This window comes from Ahaetulla prasina, chromosome 3 (assembly GCF_028640845.1).
Source record: "Ahaetulla prasina isolate Xishuangbanna chromosome 3, ASM2864084v1, whole genome shotgun sequence".
Lineage (NCBI taxonomy): Eukaryota > Metazoa > Chordata > Lepidosauria > Squamata > Colubridae > Ahaetulla > Ahaetulla prasina.
The window spans coordinates 147,402,364-147,430,095 of NC_080541.1; the positions used below are offsets into that span (position 1 = coordinate 147,402,364).

Below are 27,732 nucleotides of genomic sequence, written 5' to 3' on the forward strand. Positions count from 1 at the left end.
TAAACCTAGTAATTGTTTATGGATTGGTAATGTCCACCTTTTCTGTCATATATACAGAAATATCACAATCGGAAGATACAGGACACAATGCCAGTTGCGGTTTATTCGAACGAGAGTAGAATATACAAGTCATGATTGTGGTTCTTCATTTTCTACTTTAGTTTTTAAAATACTGTGTGCACACATCTTAATTTTTTTTTAAACTTATACCACTGCACAAGAAGCAATAAATTTTTTATGGTTATATCTGATTGATTTCTGGTGTGCCCAAACGTTTTTAGATTTCTAAAATTATATATACTGTAGATCAAAAGACCTATTAACATTTTTAATGATAAAAATATAGTTAAAAAAATTCCAACCAGTAGAATGAAAATTGATCATTTTACCAATAATTGTTTCTTTTACAACTGGTACCCCTGCACTGAGATAATTATAAATTCATAAAAGGCACCACACATCTTAAAGCAAGTAAGTAACCAAAACTAAGCAACTTTCTATGAGTTCCTTACTGTACAAGCACAAACATTTTAAGGCAAGTGTTCCATGTGCAAAATACACAATACAGATTAAACCAACATTAATGTTACATAGTCTTACACCACCCTGGTAAGAATATTGGCATCAATATATACAGTACATTGAAAATATCTTCTCTAGCATTGTTCAATATAACATTTTGCCAAAAATGTGGTCCGGATGACACTGAGCTTTTATCTTAATACTTCAGTTGTGCTGTCAAAAGAGTTACTCTCTTTTTCTTGACTCTTCTTTTAGAAAAGTCCATATCAATTTGTTCACAATGTCCGGCTGATCTTCTTGGAGCCAATGGCTGGCTTCAGACAGAACAGTAAGTCGAAACTGATTTTTTACATAAATTCTTGTGATTTCTGCCATCTCAACTTCCATAAAAGGATCTTTTTCTCCCCATACCAATAGAGTAGGCATGGTGACTTCATGATGCTGCAGCGGCAGACAACTTTAAAAAGAAAATATTTTTTAAAAATGATGAGGAAAAAAAGTTCATTTTAGTTATAAATCATAAGTTTCCATTTGTAGCTAAAATGGATGCAGATGTGCACTTGCATTCTTATTGTACTATAAATCAAACAAATCCCTCTCCAGGGACACTAATTAATGCACACAATAGATCTGGTTCAGACCTTTGCATTTTAGAATTAGTGACTGATCTGAAAATTTTATTTTTACTTTTAGCAAGAAATATTTTACCCCTTAGCTGAATATGAAATCAGTAACATTAAGAAGATTCCATTAAGCTGTATGGAACTTACATATCAGAACACATGCACAAGTAATGTTTAATGTCTTATGCAAAAATACAGCAGCTTTTAATATATAGGTAGTCCTCATTTAGGGCCTGCAGTGATTATCTGCAGTGACTTCAGTGGTGAGAAAGTAATTTTATGACCAATTCTTGTATTTACGACCTCTACAGATACGTAAAGGAAAAGAAAATGAAGTAAGATCATAAGCACAATCATGATAACTACATCTCTACAGAAATAGAGCACAACAATGATGAAAATCATCTTGAATGTATTTGGGTCAATATAAAAGGGGTGAAAAACGATATTGCCATAGGTCTATACTATAGGCCACCCAACCAAACAGAGGAAGTAGATGAACTTTTTGCTAGTCAGCTAACTAAGGTATGTAGGAAGCACATCACAGTAGTAATGGGGGATTTTAACTACCCTGACATCAACTGGGAAACAAACTCTGCACCAAGTGGAAGATCCAACAGGTTCCTAACAAACCTAGCAGACAACTTTGTTTCCCAAAAAATAGAGAAGGCAACAAGGGGATCAGCCATATTGGACTTAATTCTCACTAACAGAGATGAAATGATAGAAGGTGTTGAAGCTACAGGAACCTTGGGGGCAAGTGACCACGCAATATTGGAATTCGACATTAAGCAAATACAAGTAGTAGAACAAAGTCAAACTAGAGTCTTGGACTTTAAGAGAGCTAATTTCAATAAACTTAGAGAGAGCTTGAGAAGGATTCAATGGATGAGAATCCTCAGGGGGAAAACAACTCAAGAAGCTTGGGAAATTTTGAAAAGTGAGATTATAAAAGCACAGTCTAACACAATACCAATGAAGAAGAAAAATAATAGATCTCAAAAGAAACCAGCATGGATGCATAAAGAACTATCTGACAAATTGAAAGACAAAAAGGACAAATATAAAAAGTGGAAAGAGGGGCAAATAACTAAGGCAGAATATCAGCAACAGCCCGAGCCTGTAAAGATGAAGTGAGGAAAGCTAAGGCTCACAATGAACAAAGGCTAGCGACAAAAGTAAAAATAACAAAAAGCTTCTTCCAACATGTTAAAAACAAGAAAAAGTCAAGGAAACAATTGGCCCATTGCTGGGAGAAAGTGGCAAGAAGATGACAAGCAACAGGAGAAAGCAGATCTACTTAACTCATATTTTGCATCTGTCTTTACACAAAAGGAAAAACAATCCAACCTATCAAAACAGCACTACAAAAACAGATTAGAAACACAAGTTAAAATAGGGAAGAAAATGGTAAGTGAACACCTGTCTACCCTAGACGAGTTCAAATCACCAGGACCGGATGGATTACACCCCAAGGTTCTGAAGGAACTGGCAGACGTGATCTCAGAACCACTGAACTATATCTTTCAAAGATCCTGGAGCACAGGGAGCTGCCAGAGGACTGGAAAAGAGCTGATGTAGTTCCCATCTTCAAAAAGGAAAAACAGATCCAGGAAACTACAGACCTATCAGTCTGACCTCAATACCGGGAAGATTCTGGAAAAGATAATCAAGCAACGAATCACGAACACCTAGAAGCAAACAAAGTAATAACCAAAAGCCAACATGGGTTTGTCAAAACAGATCATGCCAGACTAATCTTATCGCATTCTTTGACAAAATGACAAAATTAGTAGACCAGAGGAATGCTGTCGATATAATTTACTTGGACTTCAGTAAAGCATTTGATAAAGTAGACCATAACCTACTACTAGATAAAGTAGAAAAATGTGGGTTAGACAGCACCACCACAGATGGATTCGTAACTGGCTGACCAACCACACTCAACGTGTAGTCCTCAACGGAACTACATCCACATGGAGGAAGTATGCAGTGGAGTACCCCAAGGCTCTGTTTTAGGCCCAGTACTCTTCAACATCTTCATCAATGACTTGGACGAGGGATAGATGGGGAACTCATCAAATTTGCAGATGACACCAAGCTGGCAGGAATAGCCAACACTCCAGAAGATAGGCTCAAGTTACAGAAAGATCTTGACAGACTTGAACATTGGGCTATCTAACAAAATGAAATTCAACAGTGAAAAAAGTAAGGTTCTACATTTAGGCCAAAAAAACAAAATGCACTAGTACCGTATATGTGGTACCTTGCTCAATAGTAGTACCTGTGAGAGGGATCTTGGAGTCCTAGTGGATAACCATTTAGATATGAGCCAGCAGTGTGCAGCAGCTGCTAAAAAAGCCAACACAGTTCTGGGCTGCATAAACAGAGGGATAGAATCAAGATCACGTGAAGTGTTAGTACCACTTTATAATGCCTTGGTAAGGCCACACTTGGAATATTGCATCCAGTTTTGGTCGCCACGATGTAAAAAAGATGTTGAGACTCTAGAAAGAGTGCAGAGAAGAGCAACAAAGATGATTAGGGGACTGGAGGCTAAAACATATGAAGAACGGTTGCAGGAACTGGGTATGTCTAGTTTAATAAAAAGAAGGACTAGGGGAGACATGATAGCTGTGTTCCAATATCTCAGGGGTTGCCACAAAGAAGAGGGAGTCGGGCTGTTCTCCAAAGCACCTGAGGGTAGAACAAGAAGCAATGGGTGGAAACTGATCAAAGAAAGAAGCAACTTAGAACTAAGGAGAAATTTCCTGACAGTTAGAACAATTAATAAGTGGAACGACTTGCCTTCAGAAGTTGTGAATGCTCCAACACTGGAAATTTTTAAGAAAATGTTGGATAACCATCTGACTGAGATGGTGTAGGATTTCCTGCCTGGGCAGGGGGTTGGACTAGAAGGCCTCCAAGGTCCCTTCCAACTCTGTTGTTATGTTATGTTATGTTATGATTTCACTTAGCAACTGCTTTGCTTACTAACTGCCAGTCCCAATAGTGGTCACTAAACAACGATTACCTTAATGCAGGGGTATCAAACTCGATTTCATTGAGGGCCACATCAGGGTTGTGTTTGACCTCTGGGGGGCCAGGGTGGGCATGGCCAGCTCAACGTCACTCGTGTCAGGGGCACCTGTGATGGCCTGAGTGCTCTGCCAGCAAAAATGGGCTCCCGAGCTGTTTTTGGCTGCTGTTTTTGGAGCCCTGTTTTCACTGGTAGAGGGTTGCAGGAGGTCGTGGCAGCCAAAAACAGAGCTCAGGAGCCCCATTTTCACCTTCCAAAGCACTGTGGGTGGTCCTTCACTGTTTCCAGGGCGGGCCTGCGGGCCAGATCTAAGTACCCTGTGGGCTAAATCCGCTCCCCCCCCAGGCCTTGAATTTGGCACCCCTGACTTAATGCATAACAATGTTAATGTTCAGATATGCAAGTATATAAATGATTGATTGCTCAGAACTGAGAATTCTCAGTCATCCAGGTCATGGTTGTCCCAAAGGTGTTTTTTCAAGAGGCAACTGGATTTTCTGATTTTTCTTTAAAGATGTTTCGCTTACTCATCCAAGAAGCTTCCAGCGCTAAAAAAGCTTCTTGGATGAGAAGTGAAACGTCCTCAAAGAAAAACCAGAAAGTCCAGTTGCCTCTTGAAAAAGCACTTTTGGGGAAGGTACTTATCGTACTTAGTTCAGACTTGTGAACCCACATACATTGACTTGGCTGCTATAAGACGGCATACTGTCTTTAAAGCCCAGAGAACATGATTATGGCTCTTACTTATATTATTCTATATCATCAAAATCCAGAAAGTCTTGAAGGCAACAATGTATTGACAGATTTAATAATTAATCTATTAATTACAGATTAATAAGACAGATTTATTTGCTTGATGCAGGAAGAGGAACTGACCTGAAAAGATTTCGATAGTGATTAATTGGACCAGTTAGTGCTCCTGGCTGGGAAAATACATAAAGATAAGCTTCAATGTCTTCTGTTGTTAACCCACAGCTTTTCTTTCCAATTCTACTAGAATGGCTGGTAAAGATGTTTTTCAACACCTGTATGAATACATAAGCAAATAAATACAAGCTTTTAAAAGCTGCCCCAAATGATTAAGGGCTGAGTGTAACACAATCCAAGTGTAACCCCATAAGGAAAAGACATCGGCAGGTTCAACAGATTTTCAGAATTTGCAGAAATGTATTGACTTTGGGGGGGGGGGGAGGACATCTCCACGCAGCAGCTAGTTTCAACCCAAACCCTCAAAATTGCACTTCTGCTGCCCACAGGAATCTTGAGTGCTGTGGAATCTATGGTAGTTCAGGAGTTCTCTCTCCAATTAGCCAAAGAGAGAATATAAATACTGTTTGCCCTCTTAACCCTAATCTCATTTGCATTTGTTTTGTGTGCGGAGAAATGGCAAAATAATCTCTTAGATCCATCCGGAAGAATGGATGAGGAGGAACCAGGGCAAAGGAAGAATCCATGTCAGCAGGAAACAACCTGCAGCTCCAGAGGAAATTATCAGGATTTTCTCAGTCAGTACTAGAATTGGAAGCTTCATTGACAGTTACTAAAGTTTCACATTAAAACTGTTGTAAGTACAGATAGTCCTCGGGTCATGATCACCCATTCAGTGACTGTTCAAAGTTACAATGGCACTGAACAAAGGGGATTTAAGAATAGTCTTTGGAGTTCTGACTATCATAGCATCTTTTTTTTTTTCCTCACAGTTATGTGTTCACAGTGAGCTGTGGTCACATAATCATGATTTCCAATGTTCCCTGTTAGCTTCCTACAACAGTGTCAGTGGGGAAACCAGCAAGAAGTCAGAAACTGTTGGTTTTTTTGCCTGTCTAAATTCTGGCGCATCTGCTTGCAACACCCCTTTGCCCCTTCAAGTGAAGACTCATATAGAACATGCTGTAGTAATTCAGAGGACAGAGAGAGTTTGGACTTCTGAGTTATTTATTTAGTCAAACATTCTCAAATAAAACAGCAAATTCAGCTTTGTGCATATGAAGTATTCCTATATCCACATGTCACAAAACAAACATTTAAGGTATGCATTTTAACTCCAATATTTTAATGACTGTTAAATATTAAAAGCAAACTTTTCATATCTGCATGCTTTTCCTTCAATAGTTCATGGGAACATGGAAAGTCACCTATTCTCTAACTATACTCACCTTAAAATCATTTATTGAAAATATAAGTTCCGGAAACCATGGCATTTGGAAGAAATAGTAGTTGGCAGATTTAATCATCTGTGATGGATGTCGCACGATGTATTCTTAAAAAGAAAACCATGAGTTAAAAAAGGAGAAACTATGGTCTTTGAATTATGTTCCTTTATACTAATCTTTTGAAATAAGGTATTCTTAATGTGAGTAGCTCAATTTTGTAGAACTTTACAAATCCAATTCTATTGAGTGCATCTTATTATTACTATTATTACCCAATTCTTATGTCAAATGCCTTTCTTCATTGAGAAGCAAAAAGAGCTAAAATGTGTGTGTTTTAATTTAACAAACTGAGATCCTGCACTAGGGTTTTTTAAGGAACTGAGGAAATAGAAAGAATAAAAAAAAGGGTTGAGAGAAAAATACAAATTCTTAATCTAGATAAATAATAGTTAAATAATCCTATTTAAGTATTCTCAACTGCTGCTCAAATACCTCTTCCATAGGGAAGCATTGGGATTTTTTTTCCTGGAATATTTTATCCTACATTCCTAAGTAGTATATGGACCATTTTTGCATTCAATGTTTCTTTTGCAGACTTTATACATTATATCAAACTTGGTCCTGTTCTACTCAGTTTTCAAAGTTTTACTGCTGATGGATAGATGGACAGAATCCCAAGTGTCTTTCCATAATCTGTTTTCAACGTTATGCTGAGTTGGAAGAAATAAAAGATTACAATTATATTTGGGAAAATTTTACTATTTGAAAGATAGTCAGAGGTGTGACATGCCACATCCCTCAGGAACATAGCCATGTTCTACAGATGTTTCTATGAACTGAAAAAAATAACTAATAGGTCCACAATTTAAACCAGATTTCTCTGGGAGACCCTTACAGATCCATGAGCTTCGATGCAAGAATTTTCCAGTCAGTGTCACCATTACTAAGAATTCTGGAGCTGAAGACTATTGACAGGCATCAAGGTTAGGAAACATAGATTATAACATCAAACTGATAGAAGAAGCAGAAAAAAAGTCAAAACAACGGAGCCACGTAAATAGTTAGGTTTAACTGTCTTGTCTGTCTATGAATATTTTTATATAATACATACTCCCACATTTACTTATTTTCAATATTACTGCCTTCCTCCTTTAATTCCCTAGAACAGCTATGAAATATGGGAGAACCCGAAGTTGGTAATAGGATTCACAGATCTTAAAACAATTTCCCTGATCTGATGCCTTTCAGATGTATTCGGAGGAAGTTCCTCAAATTCCCCATCAGTATTATGGGAAGTACAGTCTTGGCACATCTGGGGGGAAGACATCTGTCATACATTAATACCCACACACCCCCTTCACATATAGTCAAATATTTATACATACAAACAAATACAGAATACACAGCTACTAATCAGGAAAAACATAACTTGGAGAAACCAAAGTACTCTACAGTTCTGTAATTTTTCCAGGCAAATAAGGTCTTTTGTCAGTTTTTCAACATATTCAAGCAATATGTATATGTATATGTCCTGTATATTTCATTTCTATTTATTTTGCTTCAGTTTGCTAAACTAAACAATTCCGTATTTATGATTGTTATATTAGGGCCAGGCAGATGCAACTTCAAATTACCACGTAACTTTGCATTAGTGATTTTGGCCTAATAATTCTCTCAGCTCTCCAATTTAAGCTACTTGAAGAAAATGTAGGACATATATAAATGATGGTGATGGCCAAATACAAGCTGCTATTTTTTAGAAATATTTTCACGGCATTTCTTAATGCTGCAGCTTTTTTTTTTAAACTCACCTGTAAAAACGGAGGGATGTGGAAAATTCACCACAATAAGCTTTGTCACCATTTCTGGATAACAAATAGCAACTAGCCAAGCAATCATTCCACCCCAGTCGTGACCAATCAGCACACACTTGCTGTATCCTGTTGTTTAAAAATAGATTTTTGACAGATGTTTATCAACAGTTCCACGCAAATAAATTATCACATCAAAGGAAATGACAGTGGGTTTTGCAGTGTACTTGCAAACAATATCTCACATTTTGCCCCTTTGGCAAATGATTTACACCACCAGACGTAGGTGATCTATTAATAAACTTTTCAAGAATCATAGCTAACAACCTAGCAAGAACAAGGTGGGAAATTTCAGTGTGTTTTCTAATGTGCCTGAAATTTCTACTTTCATCCTTTCTAACCCAAGAATATTTATAATTCTACTTTACCAGCTGGTTTTAAAAATGGTTTGCAAAAAACTAAGTGGAAAAGAATGAATTAATACTAATTAGTATTTACTCATATAATATCAGGTATAACCCACTGATTTATGATGATCTAATTCAGTCATGATCATAATTAGATGATTTAGTTAGAAAAATGGTTGAGATGATCCTTTGAATATTGCTTAAACAATACAAATCCGATGACACTTTGGAGCATGTTATATTGCTCGGGCCATTATATTTTGTTTAAATTTATAGAATCATAATGATATTAATTGAAGAAATACATTATAACTCTTTCAGGCTGCAGTAGTAGGATATTAAGTGTGTATATGCCATCATTCATTTCTTGTTTGCTTCTAACTCTCTTGCATTATATTGTTTCAGTCTTCTATGCGATTAAAAAAAGAAAAAAAATCCTTCGATTAAATCTAAGTTTTCCAAAGCCATTTATTTTATGAGACTGTAGGTATAGATGTAGTATGTGAGATTTAACTGCATCTTTTTAAAATGAATATATTTTAATAGTTTGCTAATAACTTTTTATTTAAAAAGTCTTCAATTATTATTATCTTCCATGATTTCAGATCTGCTGACTTAATAGTTAAAGATATTAGGGATTATTCAGGCATAAAATATGTGCCTTAAACTATGCTTATCTCAGAAAAATGTTCTATATATGTCAGAACATTCTATCTGCTTTTTAACATGTTGACTTCATAGATCAGGGGTGTCAAACACAAGGCCCGCAGGCTGGATCTGGCCCATAATGTGCTTGGATCTGGCCCAGGGGGCCGTCCTGGAAAACATAAGGGGCCAGATTGGCTGGTCGCTTTGGCCCGGTCTACCCAATGCGAAGTGGAAATATCGGGCCAGCATTACTTCGGCCCAGTCTATCCAATGCAAAGAGTAAACATCGGGCCAGCGTGGCTTAAGCTTGGTCTACCCAATGCAAAGAGGAAACATGCCAGCAGTTTGGGGAATTATGTCAAGTTGGTCACGCCTACCCAGTTGGCCATACCCACCCAGTTGGCCATGCCTGCCCAGCCCCCAGAGGTCAACCACAGCAATTGAGTTTGACACCCTGTCATAGATAGTCTTTAAGTAAGATTACTCACTTGAATAAAATAGTATGAGCATACTTGGTAAAGTTGGAGTTTGGGCCTGGTCAAAATATGTCAAAACTAACTACTATTTACCTTAAAATTAAGAAGAAATTTTATATGTGCATAGCTACAGTTAAGCTAATATATACCTTACTATCTTACTAAAATATATTATGTGGAAATTTCAGTTGACCAAAGTAGGTGATGGACAGCAAAAGTCCCTAAGCCTCAGATGATCAATAGAACCTGGGCAAATCCTATCAACAACATCATCAATGAAGCACTGTAGATACGTATATGGCAAAATATATAGCATCTGAAGTATGAAAAACACTACTTTAAGTCCAGGACAGCTATGTATCAATTTAAGTTGATAGGCAAGGAATAAATCAAAGGTGACCATACAAATCTGACTTTAAAAAGAGCGGGCCATTTTCTTGCCATGGTTAATAATACATGAGGATAAACCTTTAGTTTTATCCTTTGTTGGTTTCCTTATGTTTTCTATTATCTCCTGCCCTCCTAACATCAACGTCTCACTCTTTTTATTTTTTTTTAATATGGTTTATCGTCAAAGAAAATAACATGGTGGATATGCATTTGTGCACTGACTGAACATTTAATTATAGAGCTTGGAGAAATGCTCTAGTTTACATTGTTTCTGTGTGAAAGGAACAGTTGTCGGTGATTTGATAGCTGTGTAGCTAGTATACAGAAACAATTATATCACACTGAACTTACAATTTACTAAATCTATGAATATGCTCAATGCAAATATTATCCTAAAGTTTGAAATTTCATTAAATGAGATTCTGACCATAAATAAATATAATTACTGCGTTATAGGTATTTCCCCTAATTTGCATTCCAATTAGCAAAAACATTCAGAACCTTTTTGTTTTGTTTTTAAGCTAATAAGAGATTAATTTGCATCAAATCTAACCTTTTGTGGGGGAAAAAAAAGCTTCATCCTTTGGGGAGAAAACCAGAATCCAGCAGAATTTCCCTATGGTGGGAAGAGGTAATGAGGTGATATTTGGCTTTTCCCCTCAGCCCAAAATGCTAGAGCTTATTTTCAAGAAGATAGCAAATTGCAAGGAAAATAAAATTGCCCATCCCTTCAGACTGCATCATGATTATCCAATTCACAGCATGACTGGTTTAAGCTCTGGAGCTTCATTGTCTGGAAAGACCATTCTGCACCCATTTAAGCACTGGTATCTGAGCTCTAGATATATAAAATCAATTAAATAGCTAAAAATCCCCAAGATTTAAAAAACAACAACAATAAATCGTAGGAACTAAATTTACAGCAAGAAAAGAATATATGCTATATACATACACATCAACAATCACCTCAAAAAGGACTTTGTTAAAGGAAATATATTATCATCTAGCTAGTCCAGGGGTCATCAACCTTTTTATACCTACCGCCCACTTTTGTATCTCTGTTAGTAGTAAAATTTTCTAACCACCCACTGGTTCCACGGTAATGCGCCGTGTAGCGTCGTCTGCACATGCCTCTCATGCATCGTGGATTGGGTTGGGGGGGCGCCGGCTACCAGCTCTGCTTGTCTGTTACAGCTGGGTGATGTAGGGGGAAATGCGCGAGCTATTCTGGGATGAGGCTCTTTTGTTTGCGGTCGCAGTATAGCACCATTTAGTTTCACTTACATAACGTGAACTAAACTTATGCGCGGGCGATACAAATAGTATATTTTCAGAAATTTAAATTGTCATGGGGAATTTTATGAAAACCTAATGAAAATGTTTTTAAATAATGCTATGAATTTTTTTAAAAAAGTCAATTAAATTTTAAAAAAGGAAAGTGCTTCAGTATCGGACAAAACCCCTACCACCCACCATGAAAGCTGGAACGCCCCTAGCGGGCGATAGGGACCAGGTTGACTACCACTGAGCTAGTCCCTTTTCCAAGGTTATTATAAATTGGGCAGCAGAGCTGCTATTCACACACCAAGAGACTCCAAGATATCCTTTATATCTGTAATCAGACAATCCAGCTTGTAATTCTCTCGGTGGGCGGGAGCATCTGTTTCTCCATAACCTCTCAAATCCAAGGCCACAACTCGATATTCACTCTTAAATTCACGCATTTGATGTCGCCAAGTGTACCTAGTAAAGAAGAAGAAGGTTTTGATTTATAAACTGTTCTGACTACCTTTGCAAAAGCAATTCATACAGGAAGCACAAAATGAAACCATAAAACTGAAGACACTAAGAACATTTGCACTGGTTAATAAAATTGAAAAGATATAAAACCCTTGTAAAATCGGAACAGAATCAAACTGTAAAGACCTGAATTACTTGATGCTTGCTTGTAGTAATTGTCACGATCAAAGTTTAGCTGAATGTGATAAAATCATGGTTCATTTTATACATAAACTAAACCAAAGTTTTAAAAAATTATGTCTTGTTGAATAAATCACCATGACCTGATTATATACAGCATGAATCTATTAAACTAATACCTACACATCTCTTTCTAGTTTTTAATGCATACATATTACTAATTGGGACACCAGAGAGAAGCAAGCTGAAACCAATTTGGCAACCAAAAAAAAAGAGAACTTTTAAGTTGATCAAAGCAGCTTTCACAGGGCTTAGTTATTTTAGCTGGGTTGGTTGATTTAGCACTAGCTGCAGATGTGCTTCTAATATGTTCCCTGGATACAAAATAAATATTGCAATGATATATTATTTTATCATCCAATGAACTATTTTATTCGTGCAGTTTTAATAGAATAGAATAGCATAGAGTTTTTTATTGGCCAAGTGTGATTGGACACACAAGGAATTTGTCTTGGTGCATATGCTCTCAGTGTACATAAATGAAAAGATACATTCATCAAGAATTCTAAAGTACAACACTTAAAGATAGTCATAGGGTACAAATAAGCAATCAGGAAACAATCAATATCAATTGTTTTAATATTGCCAATGAAGACTCAGATACAATAGTTCATTTTCCAATTCCAGAACAGAACAGAATACAGGTAGTCCTCAACTTACAACAGTTTGTTTAGTGACCATTCAAAATTACAACAGCACTGAAAAAAGTGACATGACCATTTTTTACACCTTTGACCATTGCAGCATCCCCATGGTCACGTGATTTACGCTCAGATGCTTGAAAACTGGTTCATATTTATGACGGTTGCAGTGTCCCGGGATCATGTGATCACCTTTTGTGACCTTTTGACGAGCAAAGTCAATGGGAAAGCCAGATTCACTTTACAACGGTGTTACTAATTTAACAACTGCAGTGGTTCACTTAACAAATGCGGCAAGAAAAGTTGTAAAATGGAGCAAAACTCACTTAACAAATTTCTCACTTAGCAACATAAATTTTGTTAGTACATAACAATTGTAAGTTGTGGACTACCTTGGAAGTGACCTTGGAGGCCTATTAATCCAATCCCCTGCTTAGGCAGAAAACCCTATACCAGGGGTGTCCAAACTTGGTCCCTTTAAGACTTTTGGACTTCAACTCCCAGAGTCCCTCAGCCAGCAAAGCTGGCTGAGGAACTCTGGGAGTTGAAGTCCAAAAGTCTTAAAGGGACCAAGTTTGGACACCCCTGCCCTATACCATTTCAGACAAATGGTTGTCCAATTTCTTCTTAAAAACTTCCAGTTGGAGCATTGACAACTTCTGAAGGCAAATTGTTCTACTGATTAATTGTTCTAACTGTCAGGAAATTTCTCCTTAGTTACTTTCACTTTCATTGAACTCTATACAATTAGATATAATTAAGGGAGCTCTATTCATCTAGGACTGTAATTCCTTTTGAAGGAGATTCTTTCTGGACTAATAGTTTCCTGTCCCCAAACTACTCTTATGAACTGTCTGAAAATAAATATAGCCATAAAGATGGCTAAGTGCTGAGGTATTAATGGCTTTCAGTAGCCCTGGGGATCTTGAAAGAGGGACCGTAGTAAGATAGCTGTTTTCTTTATCTTTCTTCCTTTAAAAACAACAACAACGATGCACAAAAAGCAAATATCTAGGCCAGAAATATTAGGTCTCAAACATTTTGTTGGGAAGAGAATTATTTTTTTCAGGAGGAAAACGAAAGAGTAACACACGCTACAATCAATGGAACATATCAAATGTGAAACGAATTAACTTCAGCGCACACTTTCTACAATTATAATAATGATTATTTAACATTATTCAGCTGATTTCAGCCATCCTTTTTCCAATGAAAGAAATTTCTGATTGAATGTTATGGGGAAATGTCCTAGTGGTCAAACTGAAATCAATCACCCGGAAAAGGACTTTTTTTACTGTGTGGGTTCAGTTGGGAGACTGATTTGATTGCTGGACTGAAACTAAATGCCACAGTGTACTGTGCCCTTCCGATTCTATGAAGATCAAAACTGTTGGAGCAGTTTTACCTCTTGTATCCTCGGGGGGAAACTCTGTATTACAAAATAGAAAATCTACTGAGGAATGAATTGCGTAAACAAAAGATAGATGCATTGCTTAATTATTTATTTGCAATATTTATTTAACTGTTAATGAATAGGTATGCTGTCCACGTTTAACAGTACGATCACAACTGAACAAGGCAATAGCACCATGATGGTGGACCTATGGCATGCATGCCACAGGTGACACACAGAGCCTTATCTGTCGGCACACGAGCGTTGCCCTAGCTCAGCTCCAGCGCACATGTGCATGCCAGCCAGCTGATCTTCAGGGCCTCCCAGCCCACCGGAAGTTGGGAAATGGGCCATTTCCAGCCTCCGGAGGGCCTCAGGGGGGTGGGGGAGGCCGTTTTCCTCCTCCCCAGGCTCCAAGAAAGCCTCTGGAGCCTAGGGAGGCCGAAAAACGGACCTACCGGGCACACTGGTAAACTTTTTGCCGTTGCATGCCAAAAGCGGGGGGAACGTTGGGGGGCCGTGCATGCATGTGTGTGTGTGGGGGGTGGGGCATGGGGGGCATTGAATTATGGGTGTGGGCACGCGCGCATGCGACCCCCTGCGCTCTACTCACTTTTGGCAAAAAGGTTAGCCATCACTGCTATAGCACAAATAAAATAGCACAAATAAAAAAGGTTGGGCTTCATATATCAAGGATATAAGAAATATTTGGGTATCTCTCACAACCTGTTCACTTTTATATATATAATATTGTAACCTAGAGATAGTACTGAGTAGCATGTGTTTTTCTGTAGATACTTAATATATGTAATATTTTGTGCAATTTTTTTCATAACAAGATAAATATTTCTTATCTATCCCATTGATAAATTCGGGATCTCCTATCGCAATCTCTTTACTGAGCAAGGTGTGGGGTGTGAGGCCATCAGACATTTTTTATACTCCAACATGCAACAGCTGAAGAAATTCCAAGCCCATGAGTGGAAAATGAGACTAGATTGCTGAATTTGGAGATTTCTGGAACATTCCCATCAACAGTAGTTCCGCTCTGAAGATGTGACTGGAATCTAATACTGTTCGTTGTGTAGCAATAGGCTCATATTCTAGCAAATGTTGGAGACTTGAGGGAACACAGATAACATACAGTGTGTGTCCAAAGTGTTGTTTTCTTGGTTACCATGGTGAATAGAACAATATTTTAGAAGTATCTTTTAGAAATGCTTTTGCTTTCTCAAGGAGAAATTGTTTCATGAATACCCAAGGGTGCTATTTCTGGAAATCAACTCTTGCTCAACATTGGCATCTTCTACATCAGCATATTATTATCATCAATATAGTTTTAGTGCAGAATACCCATTTATACTGAAGTCATATGTTTTCCCAGTGACATGACCACTGCTGGGAATACAAATGCCATATAGTAAGCTACTTAAGTCTCAGTCTGGATGAAATATGAACAGTACCAGAAAATGAGGTTTTCTCCTACAGGCACAGTCATGAGGTCTGAGTAACACTCTTTACAGCAAGATACAGAGAAACTGAGCCAAGAGCTTTCTCTCAGCCTGCCTTTATTCTTTGATTTGTTTATGTATCTAAAATAGTTTCATGCTGGCTTTCGTCTCATCAAAAATTCATATCCTAATGCAAATATAAGTATAAAGCAGTAAAGCAATATTTGAATATAGGTGCCAAGAGAATTTCTTCAGGAAGAAAATTCCATAATGAAGGCACCCTAGTGGAGTCCCCACACCCACCCTTGCTTTCTTGGGACTGAATAACACACTTCTAACTCGGGGCCCTGCTAGATGATCCTAATGCAAGAACTCCATTAGTACTGCTCTAATAAGATTTTTTCCTAGGAAAACTGCACATATTCTCCAAAAGAGGTTTCAAAACACACAGGAACAACTTTTTACAGTTTTGTGTAGCTGCCTTGGAAATTGCTTTCGATTGTTCCTGCGGTAGCTGCAGATTTTTTTCACCATGAATAGAAGAGAAGAGAAGAGAAGAGAAGAGAAGAGAAGAGAAGAGAAGAGAAGAGAAGAGAAGAGAATTCTTTAATAGCCAAGTGTGATTGGACACACAAGGAATTTGTCTTAGTGCATACGCTCTCAGTGTACATAAAAGAAAAGATACATTCGTCAAGAATCATAAGGTACAACACTTAATGATAGTCATAGGGAACAAATATGGATTTATTTCCAGCTTTTTAATGAATAAAGACTCACATTCTAATTTCTTATGGAGGAAAAATAATTGAAAAGGGAGGCTTGAATTTAGTCACGAGGGATACAAATTCCTTTCAGGTATTAAATGGTCAAAAAGTGATAATTAGGAGAATTTAATATAGGTTTATATGGCATTTGGACTTCCTTCTGGATTTTGTGTGGAGATTTTTTTCAATTCTCACAACTTAGTGGCCTTTCTGTTGCAAAAGTGGAAACTCATCATCATCTGCTTTAGTAGATCAAAAACTGACTGTTTAAAGAGATTAAAAGGAAAGTTCTGATCTGGGTGAGACATGGCTGAAAACTGGAAGAACTGTTTTGAAGAGCAGCTTGTATGTCCTATTTGTCTGCATGTCTTTGTGGAACCTGTCCAACTTCCTTGTAAGCACAATTTTTATAAGGGATGCATAGGAGAAGCTTGGGCCAAAGAGTCGGGGCTAGTGCGTTGTCCTGAGGCCTACAACCAGAAGCCTAACCTTGAAAAGAACTTAAAATTGACCAACATTGTGGAGAAATTCAACTCTCTTAATTTGGAAAAAGACTTCCTCAGTCTTACATTGTGTCTTCTGCCGTGTCTTCTAGTGGTTGAGAATACACACATGTCTAGAGACAGTAAGAAGCACTGTTCAAAGGAACACGTCAGCTTGGAAAAAGACACTATGGCAGGGGTGAAATGCTCCTGGTTTGGACCGGATTGCCTGATGGCTTTTAAATTTTTTTTAAAAGGCTCCTCTGGCGATCCCAGCTGAGTTGCCTGATCACAGAGGCTTTTAAAAGCATTTCTTACAACCTCTTCAGCCGAAGAGGTTGTAGAAAAAATGCTTTTAAAAGTAAAAAAAGAAAAAAGAAAGAAAAAAAGTTGGCCACGCCTACCCAGTCACATTACCTCCCCCCCAAGCCACGCCCACAGAACTGGTAGTAACAAATTTTACATTTCACCCCTGCGCTATGGCTTTAAAGATTCAGAGTGAGTTGCTTCATGCAGGCTCCCATATATTCTGAAGCACCCGCTTTTGAAGGATTTTCACAACCCTACAACCCCTACGTATTATGTATGAACTAAGCACAGGATTAAGTCTATTGCTCTTGTTATGTACATTATAGAATAGTTATAAGCAATAGTAAACAGTTACTTTTTTTTATCCTTGCATCTTCTGCACATTTACTGGTTATTTAGCTTGCCCTAAATTTAGCCTTGGAACATTAGCTTTTAAATCCTGTTGCATACACAGGTTGCTGTTGCAAAACTAATTTAATTTTAGATTACTTCATCTAAAAATGAAGAATTTCTTCTAGGGTTGTGTCCTCTTAAAAGGTAATTATTTCATCCTGTAATTTCAGTAATGGGAATATCTAAACAAAATCTAATAACTACACAAATACCGTACTTTCAGCAGGAGCATTTTATGCTGTGATTTCCCTATAATTATTGTACGTCCTCTTTAGCTTTCTAAATTATTTTAATATTGTCGGTATAAAGGTGTGCTGAAACAACGTAACAGTTCTATTTATATTAATGGTGTGACTAAAAGCATTCCATGCCATTAAATTGGTTAGATAAGCAGCAATCAGGTGGATGGATGTTATTTTCCAGTCACTCAATAGAACAGGATCCTCAGTTGAAAACAGGATTATTGATTCAGTACACAAAAGTTGAAACTAGTATAGGTCTCCTGCGTGAGCAGGAGGTTGGACTAAATGATCTCCGAGGTCCCTTCTGTTACTGTTACACAAGTCATATAAATTAGAATAAGAAAGCAAGCAAACAAACAGGGAATTTACCAGAATTCTGGAAAGCCATGAAGAAGCAGCATAAGAGGTTTACCCCTCTCTCCGGCAGCTACATAGTGGAATCTCAGCCCAGAATCCTGAAAAGGGAAGGGAAGACAGATTGCATTTTTACATTTTATATATAATACGTAGGAGTTGCGAAGGCTCAGCGATTAAAGACGCTGAGCTTGTCAGCTGGAAAACTGACAGTCCAGGTTTGAGACCCGAGTGCTGCGCAATGGGATGAACTCCAATTCCTATCTCAGCTCCTGCCCACCTAACAGTTTGAAAGCATACAAATGCGAGTAGATAAATAAGTATCACTTCAGTGGGAAGGAAAAAGTGTTCCATGACCCTTTAGCATATAGCCATGCTGGCTACATGATCATGGAAAATGTCTTCGACAACGCTGGCTCCCTTGACCAAGAAAGGAGATGAGCAACATGCCCTGGACAGGGAAACCTTTACCTTTTATATAATATTTATATATTTATATTCATGGCGAAAACCAATAACAAAAACTAGATTAGCAGCATTAGTAATCAAGTAGCATGCAAATGGATCAAGCATAATTAAGACCAGGGCTGTTAAACTCATGGCCCGCAGGCTGGATGTGTCACGCGCTGGCCATGTCCACACCAGGCTTAGGAAGGGGGAAAAAATTGCAATACGTCACGTGATGCCACTGTGACGATATGAGTTTGACACCCCTGATTAAGACCTTAAATGTATTTTGTTCTCAGTCTGTGTCTGTATGTGTGCAATTTGAACTGCAGTATCTGGTATTGGTTTATTGTTACTCTAAGCTGTTACCTTCTTAAATGATGTCCTTAGTTTTCCCTTTCATCTAAACTATAGCTCATATAGATCTAAATACATATAGATATTTATAATACAAAGGACATTGGAGTGACACAACGGATTTACTATACTTGTGAGAATATTTGTCCCTACTGCATTTAAAGGAGATACTCCACAGTTTAATGAGCACAAGTGCTGCTCCCACAAATAAGTTCTTGTAGAAATTTATCAAAGTACCTCCAGGGAGTAAATGAGCAGAGTAGCAGAAGCCCATTTCAGGATTGACTGCTATATTATGACTTTGCACGAATGAAATAACAAGATTAGAGGAACTGGCTTAAATAGAAATAGCAGATTGCGAAAGCGCTGTGTGAAAAAGAGAGCTAATGGGTACCAGTGACAATATTTTGCAAACACTGCCCTCTAGCATTCTATAACAAGGTCTCTGCAAAATTAAACACATCTGTGATTCAGTAGGATGCTGCAACAGCAACAGTATTGGCTTCCCACAAAGGCAACAAGAAGATCTGTGGCATGAAAAAGACCTACACATTTTCTATAGAACCAGCTTTTGTGAGCTGTCGCTTATTTCACCAAACATATACCTATTCTGATTTATATACCCCATCTACACATCCTCAAATCTGGACTCTTTATTTATTTTACAGTGTTTACCAATTGCCTCAATCTGAATGACTCTGAGCAGGACACAAGAGCAAAAAAATACTTGGAAGACCCCAAAAGTTTAAATAATACTATAGTGAATGCCAACACATAATTGCACAGGGGGAAAGAAAATAGAAATTAAGGGGAAGAACACAGTATTCCATCACCAAAATTCAGCAGTAAAATGGCCACATTTCAGCAGCCCAATTTTGGGCTGTTTTTGAGGGTTTACACAGGATTTTAAGGAGAGAAATAGTGGTACCTTGTCTCATAAGAGTATCCTTGCTCTTCTTTGTACCCTTATTTTAGAGGAGTGGGGGGCCCTGAAAAAATCAGGTTTTTTGTGGTCAAATATAACCTAAGGGTGCCAGGAGATTGCAAATGATGTCCTTAGTGTGTTTTGTAAACAGCTGTGGGCTTAGATGGGGTAATTCTAGTGTCAGGGTTCCGAGGGATGCCCTAATTAAACTATGCGCCTCGAGCCAAGCTTCAAAAGGAATCCAGTTATTTATTAGGAGCTTCATGTCATCACGTTCCAAGTGAAGCCAACTGTGTCCCCACATAATTTATGGCCCAGTTCTGACCCTGTTTCCCCCCTCCCCCCAAGGTGTGTCATCAGTCACATTCTCCAACGAAGCAATTTTGCGGGTCGTAGAGATCCCTCTGGCCACTGTGGGTAACCCCGGGAGATGGCCTTGCCAGAGATATGGCTGGAATGTGCTTTTGTTTTTGACTGATGTGCTGCCCCACAAGTTCGCTTTCCCTTTGCCTATGGCAACTTGCTTTGCAAGTTGACACCTAGATTTAAGTTTCTGGTCAGCCATAATGGGTTTACTGTGGGCCAGTTACCTCCCTAAATCCATCAATCTCACAGAGTTGTTGATGGGAAAAGAATGGAGGAGGTCCTCATATAATCTGCACTGAGTTTTCACAGAAAAGACGGGATCTATATGCCAGGCCTACATAAATAAAATCTTAGGGAAAAAACTATAAATAAAATTAAATAAATAAATAAAAGTTTAGTAACATACACCACAGCTTAACATGAGACCAGAATCCATTCAACATGTATTTGTTACCTCATAAACACATGGTTTCTTCTATTCTATTATCTGGTACCCAGAACCAATAGGTGAGGAGAAGGACCAAAAAATGGAGACACTGCTACTCCCCAAATCCAACTGATTGGCACCTCAGGAAACCTCCAAATGCCAATCTATTTTCTTCAAATACTGTAAGCCAACTTCCCTTCTGAATTATTGCACTGTGAAAGCCTTGTAAAAATGTGAAGTGAAATGTTTGCAGAAAATCTGTTTGACCCTTTGGTAGTGGCTCCTTAAAGAATCTGTCAGCAAGGCAAATACAGTGAATCTGGGTTACCTTGATTCCAGGAAATACATAAGGTTGTCGGGGTTATTACCCCAAATTTGTTTTGTGAATAGCTACAGTTCATAAGAGACTCAACTGCCTCTATTTCCTGAAGTTAATTTATCCCAATGTCACCATAACATTCCAGGTACTGAATAAAGTTAGCTGTAGGCCGTGCACACTTGTGCCATAATAAACATGGATGGAAAACATCACTTGAGGGGAGAGGACCTGCCCATTTCTTCAGCATGACCATTAAGTCACAAACTCTGCAATTTGCAGCAATGTGTGTCCTTTGCATAATGACACCATGATGGGAGCTACCTAATTACACTGTATCGACCTGAACAATGTAATGTGTAGCATTTGTGCAATAGCGCCTTTATGCAAGGGATAATAGTAGCTATGAATGATGAGACCTTAATGTAAAATTAATGTAGATTGATCTGCCTCATCTGCCTTAACTTCTTCAAATGCATCTGTCCATTATTTGGGGGGGGATGTCTGGACAGAAACATCAAAAATCCCATGAAATCAAAGGGTAGTTTTTAAACTACCACAATCTGCTGCTGTGGATAAACATGGCTCCTTCTCTGGATGCTTTTTATGGACCATAGGGCTGCTCAAAAAGCTGCTGTCTCACTCAGCTTGCATGCTTATTTTTCATACTCTTTCAGTTCAAACAAACAAGTTCTCTGCTGAGGCTGCTAATAAGGACCCCAACTGGGCACTGTGAATTCTTGTCTGTTAACAATTATCTTAAGAGCTTCTATTCATTGCATGCTGACATCAGACAGCTGTGAGAGACTACCACCCAGATGCAATGCAAAAATGTGTCCTAGGTTTTTGCTCTGGATAATTGCAAGATATCTAGGCAGCTGACGTCTGCTTCCTTCATATGGCAAACTGAAGTTTGGGGTACAATTATGGTATAGAACTGTAATTATCACACGGAATCATTAGAAAGCTAAGACTAAGACTAACACATCATTTCAACAGATTTTAAGCAAGATATCCTTATCCTGTCTGTTCCCCATTGCTGGTTTATGAAGGGGATGACATTTTGTTAAGCATCCAGAGTGGTTCTTCACAAAACTATTTCCTGTAAGTCTTTTTACTACAAATATTTACATATATAATATAGTATTTACATATTCAAGTGTATACAATAGTCCTGTTTTGCTCAGTGCATTAACATAGAGTTTTGGTTTATTGCATTGTATGTACTTAGCCAAATATTATTTTGGAAAAACAAACACAGCTTAGCGTATATACGAACTCAGTCAGACATGACATAAAATATAGCGTATTATGGCAAAATGTGTTGTGTGAATTCAGCTGTAGTTTATTACATAAACTATGATTAAAGAAATCATGGCTTTGCAAATTATTAGAACAAAGCAGTGTTAAAATTCATTTTATATCAAGGTAATTCAGTTTTGGATATTTTTAAAACTACAGAATGCATTCTTACTATGCATTCTTACAAAATTCATTTTACAGTGCTCCTCCCAAAAAAGTATTCAAAATCAGTATTTGTAATACAGTACACCATTTTGAGAAAAGTATCTTTTCAGCGCATTAATTTGAATGAAATCATTTTTCTCCATTCAGTCTTGTACTCAGTTTTGGGTGTATGTTTAGGAAGGACATCTGCAAATAGGAATGTGTACAACCAAGGAGAGCACTAGCACTGATGATGTTACTTTGAGTGATGCAATGCCTGCAAGAAAAACAGCAAACTCAGGGAGCAACAAGGACCGTTTTAAGACAATATGCGCCTGGAAGGAAAATGCTATAAGGAGTAATTGGAAGCCTAGGATATATTTAACTTGGAAAAGGGAAAAAACCCTGCAAGGGTTTTGATAACTTTCTTCAAATGTTTGAAGGTCACAAACAACATAGAACAAAAAAAAGTTTAAATAATCAGTTGATTTTGACTGGATATCAGAAACTATTCCTAATGGTAAGAGCTGATCAGCAATGGAACAAATTACCTTGAAAGTGCTAAACATTCCTGTGCTAAAGACATTTAAAGCGAGGCTGGAGAGCTGTCTAGCAGAGATGCTATAATAATATTATAGTAGTACATCCTTGCACTGACCAAGTAATTGACTAGATAATTTGCAACATCCCTTATCTTCTACCAATATGACTGTAATAGTTTATGAGAAAGGCCTTGAAAGATGAAGAATTGCTGCCTAGAGGACACTCAAAATAACAGAAGGGACAGCCCACAGCTGCATAATGGGTGGAGAAAGAAGCTCAGAATGGATCCTTTCTCAGGCTGTAAAGGAGATACTGGAGAATTGTACTTTCAGACTTGATTCTATTAATGTAGCCTTACAATGAAGCAGAATGAGCTCATCTGATCATGTTTCTTATCTGGTCTATTGGGGAAGGCTCGGAGTGGCTCTATGAAATTCCTCTCAACAGTTAAGCATAAGGAGACTATTTCAGCCAACTGACCATTCCATGTGATGGTAGATGTAGTTTTAGTGGTTAGCTTCTATTGGTTCACACCTATTCTTTGTCCTGTCCACATATGGTTTTGCATATTTTTGAAAAGAATTTACCTTGTATTAAAAAAAAAATAAACCTAAGTAAAGAGATTTAAAAATATATTGAACAACAATATTTAGTTTAATCTGAGTTTTTCTAATGGCAACACTAAAAGTAACAGATCACCATACCAGTTGGTTTGTGTAGGATTCTGGGTTGGAATAACTGCTGTTGCATTTAGAATAAATGATATGAGCCACTTATTATAACACTAATCTTGCAATAAATCATTTTACAGAAAGTGTTCAGAAGAACTTCTGACCAGCCTTCTGTGGTTTTACAAGCCTCAAATCTAAACTATTATCCTTTCCTATTAAATCTAAACTATTTATCCTTCCATTATAGAAATTTTCTCCTTAGTGACTATGTGACTTTATATTCATTTTTATTAAGGGCTGTTATTTATTAAGGACTGAATTCACTAAGAGGTTGACTGTCTGATGCAATTAGATACGTTTGTAATGTCTTATTTTTTAAAATCATACTGTTTTATTATATATTGCTAATTTATTTGCTCAGAAGAAATATTTAACAACACTAGAGAGATACCGGTAGTTAAGCACATTGATACAGCGCTCACTTTTGGTGCAATGCTTTAGCTTAAATGATTAGTTTTCAAGGTATTTAAGAGGTAGACATTGCTGCTGCAATTAATCTCTTACTGAAAAGGCTACACACCGCAGCTATCCATGCAACATTTACCAGACACATGTGATGGGAAACCGTTCAGATCTGCTTGGTGACTTTTCCTTGGCATCTATTGATCACTGCAGGGTATCTAGACTAATCCAGTAAAAGTTCTTAAAAGGGCCTATTGTTTCAGCCGCTTCTTTAGTTCTAAGATGCCAAGGAAAGTGTCACAAAAGATAGTGTAAGATAAACTTTTCAAGAAGTGGTAGAAATAGCAAGGGACAGGAGAAGTGACAAACAGTCCACAAATAAAAACTAATTGTGTGGTCAACTGTCCTCAAGGATACTATTTTGATTCACTCTGAATTTGGAGATGCTTTATTGAATTGGTTACTGGTAGCCAAGTAATCACAGAAATCAGATTATACCTTTTAATACAGGAGAAAGGAAACCTGATTGCGCCATTTCCAAAGACTGTGATCTGTTTCTTGCCCTGAGGCAGTCACATATATTATTTTTCTAAAACGATTGAAAGGAAACCTTAGAAAACACTCAGCTTGAAAAAGCCATACTTTATGTAGCTCAATCCATTCAAAAGCTGTAAAAGCATGCAATATACATCATAGATTAACTCAATTTGCTGGGTTTAAGTTATACCCAGAAACATCAACTAAGTATACAACTAGAACACATCAAACTAAGCTGTAGTTGGCCAGTTTGTGTTGTGCTGACTCAGCCATATAACTCCTGTAGCATGGAAGATAGAATCCTATTAGTGGAACCAGATTATCTTTGTCGGCCAACTACTAATGGTAATCTCTTACAATTAATGATTGTAATGATTGCATATGAACAATAGAGCCAGTTTGGTGTAACAGGAAAGGCATCTGGTTAGAAAGTAGGAGAACACAAAGCCAGCTCACTGACCTGGGAAAAGTGGCAATGGCGAACCACTTCCGAAAACCTTGTCAAGAAAACTGCAAGGCCTTTTCCAGGCAGTCTCCGAGAATCGGATGCAATTGAGCCTATCATGTCTATTTTCTTCTGCAGTTCCTAGTAAAAAACTATTGTGACTAGACATTTTTAAACATGAAATGATGTTGCTGAGTCTTTAGAATAACAGCAGTGGTTAATGATTAACGACAGAGTGAATGGAGATGGGAAGTGATCAACATCAAAGTCCACCAATATCTGAGCTAATGTTGGGTAGTTTTAATGTGTTTAGAAGATATGAAGTTGTGGGGGACCACAAAACAAGACAAAATAAAGGTGACCTTGGAGCCAAGCATTGAAAGGGGCTCCCTCAAATTTAGCCAGCGATTAGGTGACATCACCTCCTTGTGTACTGTGCTGGGAAAATGTCAGCAATGGCAAGGCAGAAGAATTTACCCACACTAGTGATCTGTTTGGTCTTGTGGTTAAGGCAATAAATAAGACACCCAGAGACCATGAATTCAAGTCCCACTTTACCCACTAGAGTCAGCAGGGTGACCTTGGACCAGTCACACTAAGCACAACTTACTTCACAGGGTGGTGGTTGTGGAGAAAATAGGAGGAGGAAAGTATGTTGGGCATGTTCGATGTCTTGAATTAGTTGCAAAAATAATAAAGGTGGGATATAAATAAATGAATATTTTAGAAACCATCTTTCTTGCATATTATAATTGGAATCAATATTGTATTATAACTTGGTTCATTTAGTGAGAGACAGATGCTGCATTAATTCTTGATTAAAGTCCTAAGACTAGTTACAAAGCACATCTGGAAAAGCTGCATAAATATATTTGCAGATCGTCTCAACTTCCTGGAATACCTTGTTTAAGTCCATCGGTGGGCTCAATTCCCTTTTTTTTAAAAAGAGAAGGTATATTTTAACAATTGAAAAACATCTATGGAGATTCTCAGTCCTCCAGATCATGGCTGTCTCAAAAAGTGCCTTTTCAAAAGGCAGCTAGATTTTGTTTTTCTTTGATGTTTGGTTTCTTATCCAATTCAACTCTGAAGAAGCTTCTTGGATGAGAAGTGAAAAAATGAAGCCCAGTTGCCATTTGAAAAAGCACCTTTGAGACATTGAAAAACACTATCCCAGCCAGACAACGTACTTCTCTACAAATGCCGAAAGGGTCATTCTGGAGAGATGTGGCCAGTTTCTGGTTACAGCTCATCAAAACCAAGCACAGATGAATAGAGTTGAGTAATCCTCCAGTTCACAAGACCAGATAACCCAACACACAGTTGCCTTCCCACCACTGAATTCATACTTCTAGATTGCTGCCTGCAGCCCCGTGGCCTAACCTTCCCCCCTCTTCCAGGATTTTTGCCTTGCGTGGCATGCAGTGGGAGAGATTAACACGCACTTAGCACACATCAGTCCATGACAAAGCGAACTGGACTCTCCTCCATTCAGTCTGCAGCCTACCTTCCGCGTTGGGTTTTTTTTCCTTTTTTTTTTAATGGCAGCAAAAAGAGGTAAGGGACAAGGAGAAAGCAAAGAAGCGCAGCAGCGTCCAGGGACCCACCGCCTAACTATAAGTGGCGGTCGAGCCAACTGGCCCATTTGCCTCAAGAAGCAAAAGTCGGGTAACCTTCCAGAAAGCCACGGATTGTTTTTTGCTCCGATTTACCTTGATCCGGACATAGCAGTGAGTGCCCAAGGAAGGGTCACTGAGGCATCCCGGCGGGTTCTCTCGGATCAACCACTGGAAGGTCTTGCCTGGCCTGGTGCCCAGGCTCCACAAAAGTTTCAGCAGCTCAATGCAGGCGCAGAGACCACAGTAGCTGTGCACCAGAGCCCAGAAGAGCACCGCCTTGATCCTCACCATGAGCCTGGCAGAAGATGCACAGCCACGGGAGAAGCCGGGGCGCGCTAGCTCGTCCGTTCTCGTCCTCTTCCAGCAGCAGCAGCAGGAGCAGCGGCAGCGGCGATGGGGGCGATGCGCCTTCACTCCCCCTCCCGTGAACTCAAGATGGGCTCCGCCAGCGAGAGGGCAGCGCGGAGGAAGCCGAAATCAACAGCAGCATCGCGACGGCGACGGCACGGAGGCGCGCAGCAGATCATGCAAACCGGCAGGGAAAAGGGGGGGCCCGAGGAAAAAAGACACCGAAGGCATCGCGCGCCTGCCGCACTTCACGAGCAAACCTCCGCGGGGAACGCTCGGGTCGCGCCGCCGTGGTCACCTTGATCGATCGGGCGTAGAGCCGAGCACCCCGATCCCCAAAAAGGCGAAACTCTTCGGGCGCGCCGATCGCCTTTCCGCTCTCATTCCACGGTGCGCCCGCAGAAAGCGCCAATCTGCGTTAAATTACGCTTAACCAATTAATTTGTTTGCCAATTACGATTCGGGAATGCCATCAAGGAGTAGACAAGAGCCCACTCCGGAGGGCATTAAAAAAAAAACAACAACCCCAAAAACCCAGAGTTAGAGCGAGACTCCCCCGTCAGGCGAGGCGTAGCGCAGTAATTCGTCGGTGACGGTGAAAAGTCAGTAAGTTTGGGCGTCGGGTACCACGGCCCCGCTCTGCGAAGGAAGAGCGCAAATTCGTCGCTTCGCCTCGGGCAACGCGTAATTCTGGGTCGGCCCTCCGTGCGCCTGCGTCACCAGAGGAGATTCAGGTCTGGTTCG

The 27,732-nt window shown here is 38.7% G+C and overlaps 1 protein-coding gene across 1 annotated transcript; it reads right to left on the minus strand.

The window, feature by feature from the left end:
• On the minus strand, positions 1-27,655 carry EPHX4 (epoxide hydrolase 4). Its single transcript, XM_058176828.1, has 7 exons — positions 26,734-27,655; positions 18,095-18,180; positions 11,656-11,813; positions 8,150-8,278; positions 6,342-6,445; positions 5,062-5,210; positions 1-979 (listed from the first exon to the last, which is right to left on the minus strand). Exons 1-7 carry the CDS (start codon positions 26,929-26,931, stop codon positions 748-750), a joined length of 1,056 nt encoding a protein of 351 aa, XP_058032811.1. The 5' UTR covers positions 26,932-27,655; the 3' UTR covers positions 1-747.
• Between the last annotated feature and the right edge of the window lie 77 nt (positions 27,656-27,732).

Bases quoted from the DNA above. Each gene is read 5' to 3' on its own strand.
- EPHX4 (XM_058176828.1), bottom strand. From the start codon at position 26,931: ATGGTGAGGATCAAGGCGGTGCTCTTCTGGGCTCTGGTGCACAGCTAC. The intron at 18,181-26,733 runs GTAAATCGGAGC...TTCCCTTTTCAG, and splicing joins ACTGCTATGTCCGGATCAAG to GATTCTGGGCTGAGATTCCA. The intron at 8,279-11,655 runs GTGTGTGAATAG...TTTAAACAACAG, and splicing joins GGATATCTTGGAGTCTCTTG to GATACAGCAAGTGTGTGCTG.